Raw genomic sequence first — 16,725 nt, 5'->3', positions numbered from 1 at the left:
GAGAATGTCTGGCAGGTAGAGCTTTCTTCACTTTCGGTGTCTCTTTAGGTTCAAGTTTGTATGGCCAAGAGCTATCAAGCCATTTCCAAATATCCCTGATTCTCAGGGAATAGTCTGAGTGCTGTGGCCAGACAAAATCCACAGAGAAGCCCAAACAATTTTTTTTTTTTTTTTTAGCTAATCACTGTAACCTTTTCCCTACCAAGCTTGATACTGTAGCTTCCTACAAGGAGCAAGACACAGGGATTTGGGCTTTCAGTTTCTTGATTTTCTCCATTCAGCCTTTTGCAGAGGTGCTCAAAGGAACAGAAATAAACACGTTAGGTAGCCAGGAAGGAAGGAAAAAGAAACTCCAAACCCCTGGACAACAAAATGATTAAAAAAAAAATCAACCCCTGGATCATCAGGAGTCACGTGAACACAGTTTCCAGGAAGCTTGTAGGGAAGAGGGAGAGCAGTAGAAGAGAGGCATACTGGGTTTTAAAATAAACATTTATCCAGCCGACCACCTTCTAGGTGAGTACTGGTGCTCCCCAAGACCTGTTGGGGTGGTGAACTTGATCTGTGAACAGAAGAAATAGGTCCCAGGCCTTGGAAAAATCACTAAGGAGAAATGGTGTACTGGATTTTTTTCATAGATGCTTCCTTTGAAAAGAAAGTTTCTACTAATGACAAAAAGAAAAGTCTTCTGAGCCCTTAAAAGTCACTCTCAGGTCTGAGGCATCAGAAGGGGAGCGGTGTGGTTCCCTTCTTGCATGAACCTCATTCCATTCCCACCAATTGGGAATTTATCAAGGAACACAAAAAACAATAAGCCCAAGTTTCTTCTGGCCTTTCTCCTAGGAGTTCAGAGCACCTCCCACAGAGCCTCTAAATAATCCTCTCAACTTCCTTTGAGAGACACGTATGGGAGGGCCCTTATGGAGATGGGAGAAACTGAGGTACAGACAGGGGAAGTAACCTGCACAAAGTCATGTAGCCAGTCAGTAGAGCAGCAGAATCCAGCAGGAATTCTCCTTTCTCTCCAGAGTTCTTTTCCTTTGGATAACACCGTTATCCTTCCAAAATAGAAAGGTTCATTTACCTTCAGATAGGCTAAGGGAAGCTCTTAGAAGCCCATTTGGAATTGTGGAATCTGCATTGGTACTAACCTGGCGGCTTCTGCCTGAGGGAGAGAGCATCAAAGAACTAAAGGGGTCTAGCCAGCAAGGTCCCCCAGCTTCTGCAGGCCATGGGTGCAACCCCCTCCCCCACCCACCTTCTTGCCTTTCGGGACAAATTGGCCTCCATCTAGTTACTGCTACAACTAAGAAATATTTCCTCCCTGGCTTCTGTGTGGGGGAGACAGACGAAAGAGGCTAAGACCCAGGTCTGCTTAGGTTTTGTGTCCAGTCGTGAATAGCTATTTCCCTTAGAAGGTGATTTCTCTTCTTTGGAGTGAGAAAATTGGTGGCTGCTGCCCAAGGAGGCCTGGGTTGTGTGGCTTTGCTACTTTCTTTTCTCTTTTTTTTTTCTTTTTTCTCTTTTTTTTAAAATAAAATGTAGAGAACTTACAAAACCCGTCTTGGGGCAAGGGAAAAGGGGAGGAAGAGGGAGATTAGGTGTCTCGGTATGGAAAAGGAGCAGAGGAGAGATGGGCATGAAAAAAGTTAGGGCTAATTGTTTGCTTCGGACATAGAGGCCATGTGATTGAGTCCTGCCAGGCCGGTGAGTCCGGCCAGCCCGGCACTCCACGGGTCTGGGAGGGGGAAGTAGGGTCGGGCGGCCATGTTCTCTGCCAAGGCGAAGGCAAAGAGGCCCCCGGCATTCCTCTCTGCCTCCAGCTGTGCCCTCCCAAACAGCTTCATCTGTGTCTCTTCAAACTGTCGCTCCAGCTCCTGCAGGCTGAGGGTCCCCTTCGGGGCCCCCAGATAGTGCTTTGGAGGGCTGGGGCCTGGCAGGCACATGGCTCCCCCGCCAAGATGGCCCCCGATCTCCCCCAGGGTCGGCGGCACCATGAAGGCCTTCTCCTCTGTTGGGGGAGTGGGGCCAAAGAGAAGGCTGGCAGCCCTCCAGGCGGCAGGCTTGCGGCCGCGGCGGGGCCGCGATATTCGGCAGCTCTGGCGCTTGATGTGGCGGTGGAGGTGGTCTGAGCGGGTGAAGCTCTTGTAGCAGAACTCACACTGGTAGGGCCGGACACCTGTGTGAATGCGCATATGGTTTTTGAGGTCATAGTTGTGCACAAACTTGGCATTGCAGTGGATGCACAGGTAAGGCCGCTCACCTGTGTGCTTCCTCATATGAATTTTCAGCTTGTCCTGCCTGTGAGACAAACGCAGGGAAGGAAAAGAGAGAGCCGTGATTAGAACATGGACGTTTCATTCCCTCCTTCCTACCCTCCCCCAACTCTGAGACCCGCTGCTCTTCCTCCGGTCAACTCTCCAACCAAGTGTGGTAGCTCAACTCTAATGTGTTCATCCGCAAAGGAACAGCAGTATTCCTAAATGCCCCCTTTCCTCCGAACCTCCGTTATCTGCAGGTATTTCTACAGTTTTATAACTCAGAATTAACAGGGCTTTCCCTTTAGAGCCCCACCTGAGGCACAGTGCAACAGCATCCAGGGGAGCTCACAATGCCAGTCTTGTGGCCAATGGATGACCCCACCCCCAGCCCCTCACTAGGGGAATGGAATATTCTGCTTTAGAGCCTCCCTTCCCCGCCTCTGATGCTATGGGAATCATTTCACCTTCTGCTGTTCCCATCCTGGGGCTTCAGCTCAAAGCCCCTTATCCCAGCCCAAACCCTGGGGCCTGTTGAGGTCTGTTCATCCTGAGAGCAAGTTAATCCAGGTGACTATAGAAGGCTGGGCACACCTCATCCAAGCATCTCATGTGGCTGTTCCCTTCCTAAGCCCTGGGCTCTGTTCTTTGTCTGCAGGTAATTTTACTTCTTATAAAAGTGCCAGGTGCAAAAGGAATGCTCCCTAATCAACAGGAATGTTTTTCAAGGTTTAGGTTACTGGTATTCTGAGGCAAAGCATAGCATGGTTAAGGAAAAAAAAAATCCTCCGCGGTCTGGAGGACAGGATTCTGCTCCTGTCTTTTCCTCTTACCTAGCTCTCATGAGTGGTAAATCCTTAGGTAAGCCAGTCCTCTGGAAAGAGGAATTGCTAGGGTCTCAGGATCTTATTCCAAACCTGACTCACCTCTGGGTCATCTTTTCCCAGTGGTTACAGAGCATCAATCCCTATTCTCCAGGCTAGAAATGAAAATATTTCTATCTCAATACCAGAAACAGGATTTGAATCCGGATTTTCTTGTTTCCAAAACTAACACTATTTTTTTTTTTTTCTGTATTACACTGTTTGGGCTAAATATGTACTGAGCACAAGACATTCTCTGGAAATTTGGTGTTTTAGAAGGAAAAAAATTCCCCATAAAAAGTTTTTTTCTCTGATATTTGATTCTTAAAAGTGGATACTTAAAAGTTCTACTCCTCCCACTTGTCCCTTTTAATTGGTTAAGAAGCATCATGATAGAGTGGTCAGAGGGTAGGCTTCTAAAGAGGTAAGGCATGTGTTCAAAACTCACCTCTGATCCATACTAGCAACATGATCCTACATAAGTCACTTAATCTTCCAATCCCCCAGGATATGTACTATCTAAGACTATAATTGAAGAGATGGTGTTCATGTGCATCTGTAGAAGAATTGAGAGTTCCATCACCAATGAAACCCAAGGTCCGTTCCCTCTCCCTGCTTCATTGGTCAACTGAGATCAATGAGGTCCTCAAATCTTCTTTCTCATAACACTTTGTTTGGATATTTTCTTTGTTTTAATTTCTATTATGCTTATTTGTGTCATCATCTCCATGTCTAATCTCCTTTAATACACTACAGATTTCTTGAGGGCAGGGAGAGTCAGAGCTAGCAATTCTACCATGTGAAGGTGAACAGCAGAGTAGGTGCTCCCAAATCCACTTCTAAGATGAATTCAGTGGGGCAGGAGAAGAACTTTGAGGAGAGATTTTAGGATACAAGACAATGAACTGTAGAAAGAAAACAGAAAACCTAAGACCTTTCTCCTCACCTTTATATAAGAGATAGCTACTAAGAGAAGAGGGGGAAAGGAAAAATGATCTGGTACCTTCCTATTTTAACTAACTTTTGTAAACTAGTTACCAGTTAACTAGCTAAAGAATTTTGGTGCCCTGGGGAAAAAGCCATGACTAGTTAATGACAGTGACTATCTTTTCCTATGTCTTGAAACACTAGCACATTGCAGTGCCATGCATACAGTGAGTGTTTAATAAGTGAGTGTAGAACTAAATCAAATATAACCCCTTCTCCTGACATATATGTGACTTAAGAGACTATCTCTTAAAACTTGATAGTCTTTTTTTTTTTTTTTTTAAGATTTCACCTGTCTCATGAAGCCTGTACAAAGGAAACTTCAGGAAGTTTCTTCATTCCTGTGATGAATAATGAGAATTCTCCTTCTTCAGATCCTTAAGGTCTACAGATGCCTTTGAGGTAGGCAGTGAGAGTGGCATTTTCCTCATAATGATTGTTCAAATATTTGTACTCCTATTTAACAAGTGAAGAAATAATGCTCAAAGAGGTTAGGGATTCTCCCAAATTCACATAGCTTATAATTCTCCAGTTTCTAGGCATGTCATGGTCTCTATCTCTTCCCTGAAACCTTTCCCTGATTCTTTCAATTAGATCAGTTATGACCTTCTATTCTCAGTAACAATAGTATTTTTTGATGATAACTCTCCAATGTACTTATGTTAACACTGAATATATGACTTTTTTTCTTAGTATCCTTCTAAATTGTAAGCTCTGTGAGACATCATAGCATGATAATAGCCAATAATGACATTTTGCCCTAAAGGTTATGGGCAGGTTGTTGGTACTCATCTTTCTGAGTTCAAATCTAGCCTTAGACATTTATCATATGTGTGATATTGGGCAAATCACTTAATTCCATTTGCCACAGTTTACCCCTCTGTAAAATTAGTTGGAAAAGGAAATGGTAAACCATTCCAATTTCTTTGCAAAGAAAACCCTAAATGGGGTCATGAAGAGTCAAATTCAATTAAAGTGACTAAAGTGAATGAAAGTGAATTAAATCAGAATGATTTAAGGTTTAAAAAGGACTTTACATACATGCATTGTCTCATTTAATTCTCCTCCAAACCTTATGAGGTTTATTACAGGTTTTGGTATGTTCATTTTATAGATCATAGAGCTAGAATTAGAAAGATCTTCATTTAGAGATACAGAAACTGAGGCTCAGAGAGAATATATGACTTCACCAAGATTACATAGCTAATACGCATCAGAGATGGAATTTGAACCAATTTCTTCCTTTGTGTGTGTATTTTTAAATTTTTTCTAGTAAATTTATTTATTTTTAATACAAATTTATTTATGAATCATATTGGAAGAAACCAACTTCTTTCTAACTTCAAATTTCTCACACTGCCCACTATACCTTATTGTTTTCCCATGTCTTAGGATCCTGGTTTGGACCTGGAAGAAACTTAAAAGGTCAGAAAAGGGTCTGTATATTGTCTAAACTTTAGACCTCAGTCAGACCTCTCTCGGTCCTGACCCAGAGTCCTGCACACAGTCAGCATCATATAAATACCATAGTATTCACATTTGTAGATATGTACCATAGGCTGCTTTTCATAGTGTTCCTAGACCTCCACTGCAAGTCCTGTTTGTGGAACAAAGCTTCTGACTTCATGTTGGGGCTCTGGTTTCCGGCTGGTACAATTTTAGAAACTGAATTCCACATTGAAATTACTGGCTACAACTTAATTTGATCAAATTAAAACCTTTCCACATTGGTGAGTCTGGGGCTATCCCTTCCAGGACCCTGGGACTGAGAGATGCTTTCTTTTCCCTTCCTGATTGACACTAACCACTAGATGTCCCACTGGCTCTCATGTCCAGGTTGTCTCTAAAGCTTGACCAAAAGAGATTCTTGGGGAATGAAGAAGGGGGAGCACTGAGTGAACATTACCCCTTTTGTCCTTCTCTCCCTACTGGTTGAGCTCCTGGCCTGACTGTCATTGGGGCTTGTGAGTAGAATTATGGAGCTAGCCTTCCAGTGTCTAGGATATTCCCCTCTGCTCTAGGATATTCCCCTGACCTTTGGCATCCCTTCCGATGTCACTGCTGCTGTCCCTGTGGGAATCAAGCAGCTGGAGTGACTCAGGGAGACAGGAAGGATGGGGGTGGAGGGAAGTAGCTTTGCCAGCTGGTGCTCAGAAAGACCTGAGGCTCATCTACATCCATCCATCGAGTACTATGAGGTTGGTGGGGGAGGAGGAAGCTCCCTTCTCTTTTGTGACATTTCCCCTTCTTTTCCCCTTCAAGGATGCTGCATTCACATGCTTTGTAATCAGATTATATCTACAATATTTCAGGGAATTCTTAGACCTGGAAGTAACATAAGAGATCTCCTAATTAGAGTCCAATACTTCATTTAAAGTGGGGAAACCAAGATGCTGGATGACTTACTGTTAGTAGCATCACCAACCCTCTTTGGACTATTAAAGAGCAATGATAAGGATTAAAATGGGGAATTATATACTTGAATTTCAGAGCTCCTCTAGCCTTCAATTTTCTCCTTTGTAAGTGAGGGAATTGCATGGGATGATCTTTCAGGTCCCTTCCAATTCTCTGCCCATTTCACAGATGGGATGTAGTAAAAACACCAAAGAAGTCACCTGAGGGAAAACTTCATTGACAGGTTTTTCTGGTGCTGGGAACCCCTGTTCACATCTTTCTTTTTCAGTCCCAGGGCAATGGGGGTGGGGAATAAGGGAAGGGAAGAGAAGGAATTAAGAGAGAATTGAGCAGACACAAAATTAAACACAGCTGCCACTAGAGAATGATGGGGCCTCCCTGAATCTTGGAGTTTCCTGGACCAAAATTTGAAGGGCTCTGGCCCTAGTTCAATCTCATTCTAAAAAAAAAATCACCAAGTTCTCAGAGATAGGATTCTTGAGAGAGCACCTGGTGGGTTCCTCTGCCTCTAGGACACAGCATATCCAACCCAAGTGGCCTAGACAGATCAAGAGTTTATTCTATTTTTAAAGCTCTCCCCCTGGCACCAGCTAGGCCAGAGCTATAAAATCCTCATTGTTTTTTGAGGCTTCCTGCCAATATCCCATGTCCTGCACTCAACCAACTTAAAGGACACCTATAAATGTGTGTACATTTGCCTGTATGAGGAGGACAGAATCATGGAATGCTAGAGCTGGAAAGAGCCTCAGAAAGCATCTTCTGCTTTCTCCTCACTTTAAAGATAAGAAAACTAAGCCTTTAAAGCTCAGGTGATATCTCAGGGTCACACAGCTGCTTAGCAATGGAGCCAGCCTTAGATCATAGACCTTCTGGCTTGCTGTTCAAATCTCTGTCCTGCTTTATTTCATGGAGGAAGCTGCACTTGGAATCATGAAGGCCTGAATGTGAATCCTGAGGCAGTCACTTGCTAGCTATGTGACCCTGGCCAAGTTGCTTCACCTTGTCTGCCTCAGTTTCCACATCTATAAAATGAATTAAAGAAGGAAATGGCAAACCACTCTAGTATCTTTGCCAAGAAAACCCCATATGAGGTCACAAAAAGTTCAGAAGCTAAAGAAAAACAACAACAATCTGGGATTCTTGTGAGGATTACATAAAATAGCATCTAGCCATAGAGCACTTTATAATGTTTAACATATATCTGATTGCTTGTTGTCTAGGAGAGGAGGGAGGGGCAGAGAGGGAGAAAAATTTGGAACACAAGGTTTTGCAAAGGTGAATGTTAAAAACTATCTTTAGATGTATTTAGAAAAATAAAAAGCTATTAAAGTAAAAACCAAAACAGTGACTACAATAATGTAAAAAGAAAAACAACCAAAAAATGTAATACTCTTTTAAATGCATAAAATAAAATACACAGGATTGCAAAGGAAACCAATTATATTGAAATACAATTATCATAACATTAGAGTTTCCAAGTGTCTTATATCTATCTACAATTCCATTTGGAGGTCCAGGTTAAAAATCCTCATTTTGGAAATTTTAAAAAAGATAAAGCCAAAAACCCAAACAATCCCCCTCACCCCCCAAAAAAAAACCCACTTTAGAAAACAGAGATTATAGTGGGTGAGCCAATCAGTAACCTTGTGGCCTAGGGTCCTCTGTAGTTCTCTCATCTATAAAAGTCATGCTTCCTGCACTTGTCACCCCCTTCCCCTTCCTTCCCTTTATCTCCTGCCACTTACACGCTTACCTGAGTCTCAATCTGCTGCCTTCCTGCCTGCCAGCTCAAAGAATTCACCTTCTGAAAAGAAGGCCAGGCCAGCAAGAAGCTCCCTATGAGCTCATCCATACCCACAGTTAATAAAAAGAACTGGGAGACCTCTGGTCTAACACTGAACTGCCCTCCATAAAATTCCCAATCAGAATAATGCCTTCCCAGCACTGCAGACACAGATCTTCTCGGCAACCTGATGGTATGGAACAAATTCCCTTCTTCCTGCTGCTGCTAATGACATTACATTATCTTAATAAGATTCTAAGAGCTGCCAGAAGTTAGGGAATTAGAAAAAAAAAAAAACCCTAGCCGAAGAACTGAAACCCAAACAAAAATCCCAGCTCTCAACATTGCTTTGTGAGAAGATAATCACATTTTGGGAACATTTCTCAGAGTGCTTAGTATGGGTTTACATATGAAGTAGGGAATTTGGGTCTAAAAGTGGCAATTTTTCTGAAATCTAGAGATGTTAAAATAATATTAATAGACATTTATATAAATCTTTAAAATTTTCAAATTTCCTTCTGTTCATGGACTCATTTGAAGGTCATAGTCTTATAAAATAGCTTTTACAGATTCTATCCCTATTTTACAGATGAGAAAACTGTGGCTCTGAGAGGCTGTGGCTTGTTTAGGGTCACACAGCTTATCAGTGTATTTCTCACCCTACTTTGGCCATCCTATCTTATTTCAACACACTAGAAGGTATGACAAGAAGCATCTAGCTTGGCTCTTCCTAACTCCCAGTTACCACAATTTGAAATACTCCTTTCCAAGGATCTAGAGATGAATATGCAGCAGAGTAGCAGATAAGGCACTAGACTTACAGTCAGTAAGTACAGTAAGACTTTCAAATCTTGCTCTGGACACTGACTGTGTGAAGTGGGAAAAGTCACTTAATTTCTCTTTTCCTCAGTTTTCCCATATGGAAAAAGAAGAGGTTGGACTAAATGGCATCTAAAATTCCTTCCAACTCTGAAATTATGATCTAACAGGATAGAGGCAGAAATCTGTCTCTAAAATATGTCATTCACAGTTGTTTTATGTACATTTTCTCTAAACCAAACTATAAAGTCCTTCCCATCTGTATTCCTCTTGTTCCTGGTATAGTGTTAGGCTCCCATCACCTTTAATATACAATTATTTGCTAATCTCAACTTTAACGGCTCCAATTCAAGGAACAACTGGGACTGAACACTTTGTGGTTGAAGCAGAACCCAGAGAGAACTCTCTCCTACCTCTCTGAAATCACATCTATCCTCCAACACCCACCTCAAATCCTACTGCCTCCATGCATCCTTCCCCAACTCCTCACTGAGTTTCTTGTCCTCCCATCTCCTACAGCACCTGTGGTATGTCCATAACTTGTTTGCCTGTTAGTCTTGGTTTATTTGATGTTGTTTCCTGCCACCCTCAACTTCTGGCTATTTGTAAAGGCCATCTCTACCTCATCTTTTTTTCTTCACAACTCAGATTAGGTGCCTTCTCTGACTCTTCCCGAAACTAAAGTATTCTCAGATTTTTCTAGTGGGATTTATGTCTTTCTTTTGTGCTATCACACCTTTCTTGCATTGTACCTATTATCCTAATTGACTATAAACTTGGGCATGAGAGCATCTCATTGTTCATGCTTGTCTTCCAAGTGCCAGTGTATGTACATCTCCCCAATTAGACCATAAGCTTCTTGAAGACAGTGACTGTTTTATGCTTCCTTGACTCTCCCATCAGGGGATTCTGTTGGTAGGGAAGACCAACCTATGGTGCAGTGTGCCACATCCTAGCCATAGGTAAAAGGCAGATGGTAACCAGGAATGACTTTTCTGTTGGTTAGTGTCTCTTTATATTCTCTCCTTTGTGAATGTGTGCCAGGGACAATAGAAAAGAATCCAGGATGAATTTCTGAGTAAGCTCGTCGAGAGTCCTATTGTTAAACCCTATGGTTTGCAGACTATTAAAATTATTTTCAAACAGTTCTCTGTCTGAAACCTGTTGGGATTCTCTTGTTGCTAAGGGCAAAAAATATTCTGGTCTTGTCAGAAAGCTTTGACAGTGTATATTTTGCTTGTCCTGAATAAATTTTACCCAGCAAAGTACAGAGCCAGAAATCTAACATTCCCTTACACAAAGATGTATTTTTAAAAGGAGTTTCAGAGTTCCTCAAAAGGCCATCCTGGATTGTGTAGGAAAGGTACATCCCTGACACAATGTTTGTATAAATTGCCACCTCATTTCTTCTCCTCCTTTCTGCCCGACTATCAGCCATAAGGGTTTCCAGGTCTTTTAGCAGAAGGCTGCAATCTCTGGCCTGCATTGCAGAGTAGCCTAACTGTTTTCCCTGATTTCAATCTCTCCCCTCTCCACGCTGCAGCTAAAATAATCTTGCTAAGGCACAAGTCTCCTACCCCTAAACCTTTAGTAAGTAGCTTCTTGTTGCCATAAGAAATTTTTAAAAAATAATATTTATATAGTACTATTATATGCCAGGAGCTATGCTAAATGTTTTAATGAAGATTATTTTACTTGATCCTTCCAACAACTTGAGAAGTAGATACTTTTCTTATCGCTATTTTGCAGTTAAAGGAGAAAGATAGCAGCTAAATGACTTGCTCAGGATTACAATGGCTAATAAGTGTCTGAGACCAAATTTGAAATAGGGTCTTCCTGACTCAGGCCCAGTGCTCTATCTATTGCACCACTTAGGACAGAATGCAAATTCTATGTGGCATTTAAAGCCCACAATAGTATGGCTACAACTTGTTTTTCTGGTCTTATTCCATGAACTCTATATTTGAGCTAAATATGACTATTAACCATTCCCTGATCGTGTTCTATTACTCTCAACCTCTGGCCATTTGTAAAGGTCATCCCATATACGTGGGATACACTGATTTCCTATCTCTTTGTCTATTAAAGTCCTTTTTTTTCTCCCGTTAGAGCTTAAATCAGGTGCCTTCCAAGGTCTCCCCTAAGTGAAAGTGTTTTCTTCTCAGATTTTTCTAGTGTGCTTTGTTTCTTGTCTTTGTCCTGTTACTTTACTTCTCTCGTTGTGCTTACTCATTCGTTCATTATGTCCTCCCAATTGACTCTAAACACCTTGAGAGCTGTGGCAGCTCATTGTTCACATTTGTATTCCAAGTGTCTAGCACACACAGTATGTGCCTAACAAATATTCCTTACACTGTTTTGCTGAACTAAAAGCTATAAAAGTAAGAGATGCTGAAGGAAAGGGATTCCCCAGATGGCAAATTGGAGACTGAAGTCTAAGACTGTGACTTGGCTAAGGTCACACAGGTAGAAAGCAGCAGAACAAGAATTTAAATCCAAGTCTTTTGACTCTAAATCTAGTGTTTTAGCAGGTAGTCAGCTCTGTGGATTCAGTCAAATTTAACCTCACATACTTTACTAGCTTTAAAATTCTGATGAAGTCCCTTAACTTCTGTTTGCTTCAGTTTCTTCAGCTATAAAAAGGGGATAATAATAGCATCTCCTTTTCAGAGTTATGTGAGACTCAAATGAAATAATATTTGTAAAGTGCTTAGCACAATTCCTTGAACATAATATCATTTTTCTTTGCCACCATAAATCACTTGGTTTTCTCTCAGGTCAAAACTGATAGAGCATTTTCACCCTGGAAAAGTTTTCTAATTTTTTTCCTTTTTGATCCGCATTTACCCAAGGAAACTAGGAGCCAGAGGGCATGGTAAGTCTGGCTAGTGGTATGGACAAGGCTCCCAGGTGCTGCCGAGCATTACTGGCTTGCGTGCCTGCTGTGGACTGGCAGGGGTTGAAGGGGCCTGAGGACACTGAGAAATATAGTCTGGGCCAAGAATAGCAAGGCTCAGCTTTGATGTGAATCTTAGGGATGATTCAGGACCTGGATTAGGTCAATGGGAGGATGACAGGGTAGGGATTTGATAAGATCAGCTCAAGGATTTAGCTGAAACCCAGGGCAGATTCATCAGTGAACCAAGGATGGCAATGTATCACTTCCAACAGGGACACATCCCCTGTTGCCTACCATAAAACTGCTGGGTCCAGTTGCCAACCACAGGAAGAAAGCATCAATCAGAGCATTAGAGGAAAAGGATTAGCTGAAAAAATTGTACATAAAGAAAGGCCTTTAACTCAGTCCCTATGTGGTATGAACACGAGGCAAAACAAAACAAAAATTTCCCCTAGCTTCTTAACCCATAGGTCAGAACTAACACATCCGAGTGAGTGTTGCACCCTTCAAAGTAGTCACCTTGGGAGGGTATAGACTTATTTCAGAGATATTGGCATTATTTATCATGTGTTTAGAGCTCTCCTTTGGAAATGGCCTTCAGAGTCTGATTAAAAGCCAGAGAAGGAAATCAACTTCATCAGTTTATTGTTTTTTGTCTTATTTTTGCTACAGATTTCATCAGTAGAAGAAATGTCCACTGACATTGACTGGCAATTTATCTTTAATTTCTATTTTTAAAGAATGGAAGACTGAAAACTTAAACTCTTTACCAATGCTCATATGTGATTTGAATTCAGGTCTTTTCATTCCAAGCCTCTACCCATTAGGACATTGCCTTTTCTTTGCTTCTTCCCCCTTCCCCCCCCCCCCCGCCCCCCATGGCCCCTCTTTTTTTTTTAACCCAAAACAGAAACTCCCATTTGACTTAATTCATCAGCTTTGACTCTGGATTCCATTTGGTCATTCCCCCTATCAAATCCATACTCAAAGGACAATGTGCTACCATAAATGACTATGCTACTGACAATCATGTTCCCAGGTTATTTCCAGAAAAGACCCTAGAGTTGGAACTTGGTTAGCATAGCTAACCAAAGAAATGGAATTAGTGGGCTTTTTTTTTTAGTGTAATAAAGAGAGACCTTGAAGGGAATATTAGTATTGTGTTCATCTTGAAGTGCTGTCATGTGGAACTAAGATGAGACATTTTATTTAGTCCAACATCAACAGTCAATGTGTGGGACCTTTGGGGTGCCAGATTTTAGCTTATCGCAAGGAAGAAACTCTTACTAACCAGAACTGTCCAGCAATGGAATGGACAGCCTTGAAGGGTTTTAAGCTCCCTGTCACTAGAGATGGTTAAGCAGCTCTTGTCAGGGATGATAATAATTATTACTCTTGTGCAATGCTTTAAAGTTTGTTAAGTGCTTCTTCCTTCTGAGAAGGTTTGGTCTAGATACCATCCCTTCCAATTCTGAAACGTTGTGATTCTATGATTCTCTACTTGAAGAAAACAAAATATTGTCATATGTAAAGTTCTGATGTATTTTTTTTAATGAGTCTAATACTCGGGATGGCAGTACACTCACTATGTGGCAGACAAACTTTCTCATTAATTCATATTCCTAGGAAGAGACCTCAGAGGTCACCTAATCTAACCTTCTCATTGTGTTGTTCAGTTATTTCAGTTGCTTACAACTCTTTGTGACCCCGTTTAAGGTTTTCTTGGCAAAGATATAGGAAGATTAATCATTTCCTTTTCCAGCTCATTTGACAGATAGAGAAACTGGCAAACAGAATTAAGTGATTTGCCTAGAATCACACATCTAGTAAGTATCTGAAGTCAAATTTGAACTCAGGTCCTCCTGATTCTAGGTCCACTGTTCCATCCACTATACTAGGTAGCTGCTCCCCCTTCTCACTTTACGGGAGAGAAGACTGAGGATCAGGGAAATTAATGACTTGTCAAGAGTCCCACAGGTAATAAACATCAGAGGGGGATTTTGAATCCAATCCTGCTAACTCCAATGTCAATGCTTTTTCCATTACATCTAATAAATGATGCAATCATATGGTCAGTCATCTGGCTGCTTTGACATTACTATCTACATGGTTTTTCCTAACTGTTTTGGAATCTGATAGCACACTCATGTTTGCTGATGGTTCTGGTGAATGACAATCTCAAAAATGAAGCTGATTCAAAATATGGGATGGGCAGATCTGATCTGAAATTGTTTTACAAATTTATTATAAAGAGTGCTAAAAAACCAATATGCTTCATTGTCTGAATGGTACAAATATTACTGACCTTTTTTGTAAGACAAAAATTTCTGTTGTTTTACAATTGCTGTTTGGGTGTTTTTGGAGGCAGAGTTAAGTAACTTGCCCAGGATCATACTAAATGTCTGGGGTTGGATTTGAACTTAGGTCCTCCTGATTCTATACTCAGCATTCTGTCCATTGTGCCCTCTTAGTTGCCCTTCTTCATAGTTTTAACTTTTTTTCTAATAGTTTATGTTTTTTTTTCTGATCTATCATGAAAATAAGAACAGAGAATAAGAGAGTCAGCATGGTGTGTGAGACAGAAATTGAGCCTTGGACTCCCAAAGATCTGAGTTCAAGTCCTCCTGACACATAATAGTTGTGAGATCTTAATCAAGTCACCTAATCTCTCATTTTCCTTCGTAAATCTCTAAGATTATAAATCAAAGGAAAGACATAGATTGAGAGCAGTGTTCCTCCCTGAATACTCCTTGTACTAGTGGATCATAGATCTGATAAAAGACATAGAAATATGGAAAAGAACAAAAATAAATATGGAAAAAAATAAAGAGGTCTAGTCCCCAAAATTTGTCCTGGACATGGTTAATTAAAGCAACCTTCTCAGTGGCTGCTACTGTTTTTTCTGTAGCAGGTTCAGAAGATTAGGTTATCTTCTCAGGACCCCAGTGAGAGACTGAGATGTCTTCAGTGATACAACCCTGAACAAATCTGGGGTCTCAGTTTATCCCTCTGAGTAAGATGCTATCTGAAGTTCTTGTGAATAATAACTTTCTGACCCCCTGCACCTTGAGCTCTGTTTTTTGCCTTTCTTTCTATCCTGAAGGCTTAACACTGTGTGTGGCTGAATCAGTGCCGGATGACTGACTGACCCTCCTCAGTCCCCCTCCCCAAGTCCTCCTCATTCCTCTGTCATTCCTCCTCCCCCACCCCAGCCTTCCCCAGCCTCTGGGAGCACACCTGGTGAATCGAACCTCGCAGATGTTACACATGTACGGCTTCTCCCCCGTGTGTGTCCTCATGTGCCGTGGCAGCTTCCCTGCCCCCATGATGATCTTATGGCAGATGGGGCATTGCTGGGATGCCTTGGGCTTTAGCTTCCGTTCCTCCGCCAGGGGCCATGGGGGAAAGATGCTACCTAGGTGGGTGGCACTCAGGAAGTTGAGATAGGCGCCATAGTCGGTCTCAGCCTTTATGGGTCCCAGGGGTCCCCCAGGGAGTTCAGCAAACACATCCTTAAAGAAGTCCCCAGGGAAGGGGGCTGGTGGTGGTGGGGGCAGCTCCTCCTTCTCTTCTTCCTTGATCTTCCGTTTTTTGATGACCAGGTCCAGAGGTCCATTGTCCATGGGCTGTTCAGGCAGCTGAGCAAAGGCACCAAAATCTCCAGGCCAGAGGTGCGGAAAGAAGCCTGGGGAAAAGGGCGATAAGGCAGGCCTTCTGTCAGGGATGTTGGCTTTGGGGTAGAGGTTTTCTCTCAGTAAAGACTCGATGGAAAAATCGCGGATGACTCCCAGATGACCAGGGCTGCCATTAGCCTGGAAAGGGTTGGAAAAATCCCTGGGGGTGTCTGCATAGGCCTTCTCCGTGAGGTGGTCTGTCCTAGAAGGGCTTTGGTGGCAGCTGATATCCTGGGCATCAGGCAGATTTTCCTGATCAGCAAAATCCTCTGCCTCATCATCCTCATCCTCATCCTCTTCATCTTCTTCCTCCTCCTCATCCTCCTCATCTTCCTCATCCTCGTCATCATCGTCCTCCTTGTCGTCCTCCTCTTCCCCATCCCCTCCAGGCTCCATGATCTCCAGGCACACGTTAACAATGCACTGGATCTCTAGCAATTTGGCGGCATTCAAGATGTGTTTGACATTAGAGGCTGTGATGGTGAGGGTAGATGTGTAGGCAAACTCCAGGATGGCAGCCAGAGCCTCTGGCTGAACGAAATCAATCTCATAGACGTAAGGCTGGTCAGCCAAAGTGCCTGCTGTGAAGAGCTTCTTGAAGTACTTGCTGCAGGCAGCCAGGACTGACCGGTGGGTCCGGTACTCCTGCTCCTGGACCACCAGCAGGACGTCACAGAGTAAGCCGTCATGGCGCTGTTCGTTCAGGCTGCACAGGACTTCACTGCTGTGGTTGGGGAAGGGAATGCCGATCAGTTCATCAATGCCATTGGCCATGTTCTCATCCGGAGCCCTGCAGAGACACAAGGCAGAAATTAGGGATTAGGAAACAGGCGTCCATAATAATAATAAAAAACCCCATGAGATCTGAGATGAAGGGCGTGCTGGTCAGGCTGACCCACTCATTGTCCCCTCATCCAGAGGTGTCAAATGTATGGTTTACGATGCAAAACTCCCGAGTGCACCAGATTAAAATATAATTGGGAAATGTTTAATAAGATAAATTTTTAATAAATAAATATTTACCAAA

At 42.3% G+C, this 16,725-nt stretch overlaps 1 protein-coding gene across 4 annotated transcripts in view; it reads right to left on the bottom strand.

Moving 5' to 3' along the window:
- Positions 1–207: 207 nt before the first annotated feature.
- Positions 208–16,725, bottom strand: part of ZBTB7C (zinc finger and BTB domain containing 7C) — a 552,014-nt gene continuing 535,496 nt past the window's right edge. For all 4 annotated transcript variants that reach the window (XM_051969649.1, XM_051969650.1, XM_051969653.1 and 1 more), the window contains 2 exons: positions 15,262–16,488; positions 208–2,301 (listed from right to left, as the gene is read on the bottom strand). In XM_051969649.1, coding sequence (XP_051825609.1) covers positions 1,656–2,301; positions 15,262–16,472 — 1,857 coding nt within the window. In that variant the 5' untranslated portion in view covers positions 16,473–16,488 and the 3' untranslated portion in view covers positions 208–1,655. The remainder of the gene's footprint in view (positions 2,302–15,261; positions 16,489–16,725) is intronic.

This window comes from Antechinus flavipes, chromosome 1 (assembly GCF_016432865.1).
Source record: "Antechinus flavipes isolate AdamAnt ecotype Samford, QLD, Australia chromosome 1, AdamAnt_v2, whole genome shotgun sequence".
NCBI lineage: Eukaryota > Metazoa > Chordata > Mammalia > Dasyuromorphia > Dasyuridae > Antechinus > Antechinus flavipes.
The sequence above is the reverse complement of the archived record's forward strand: the minus strand, read 5'-3'. Positions and strand labels throughout refer to the sequence as shown.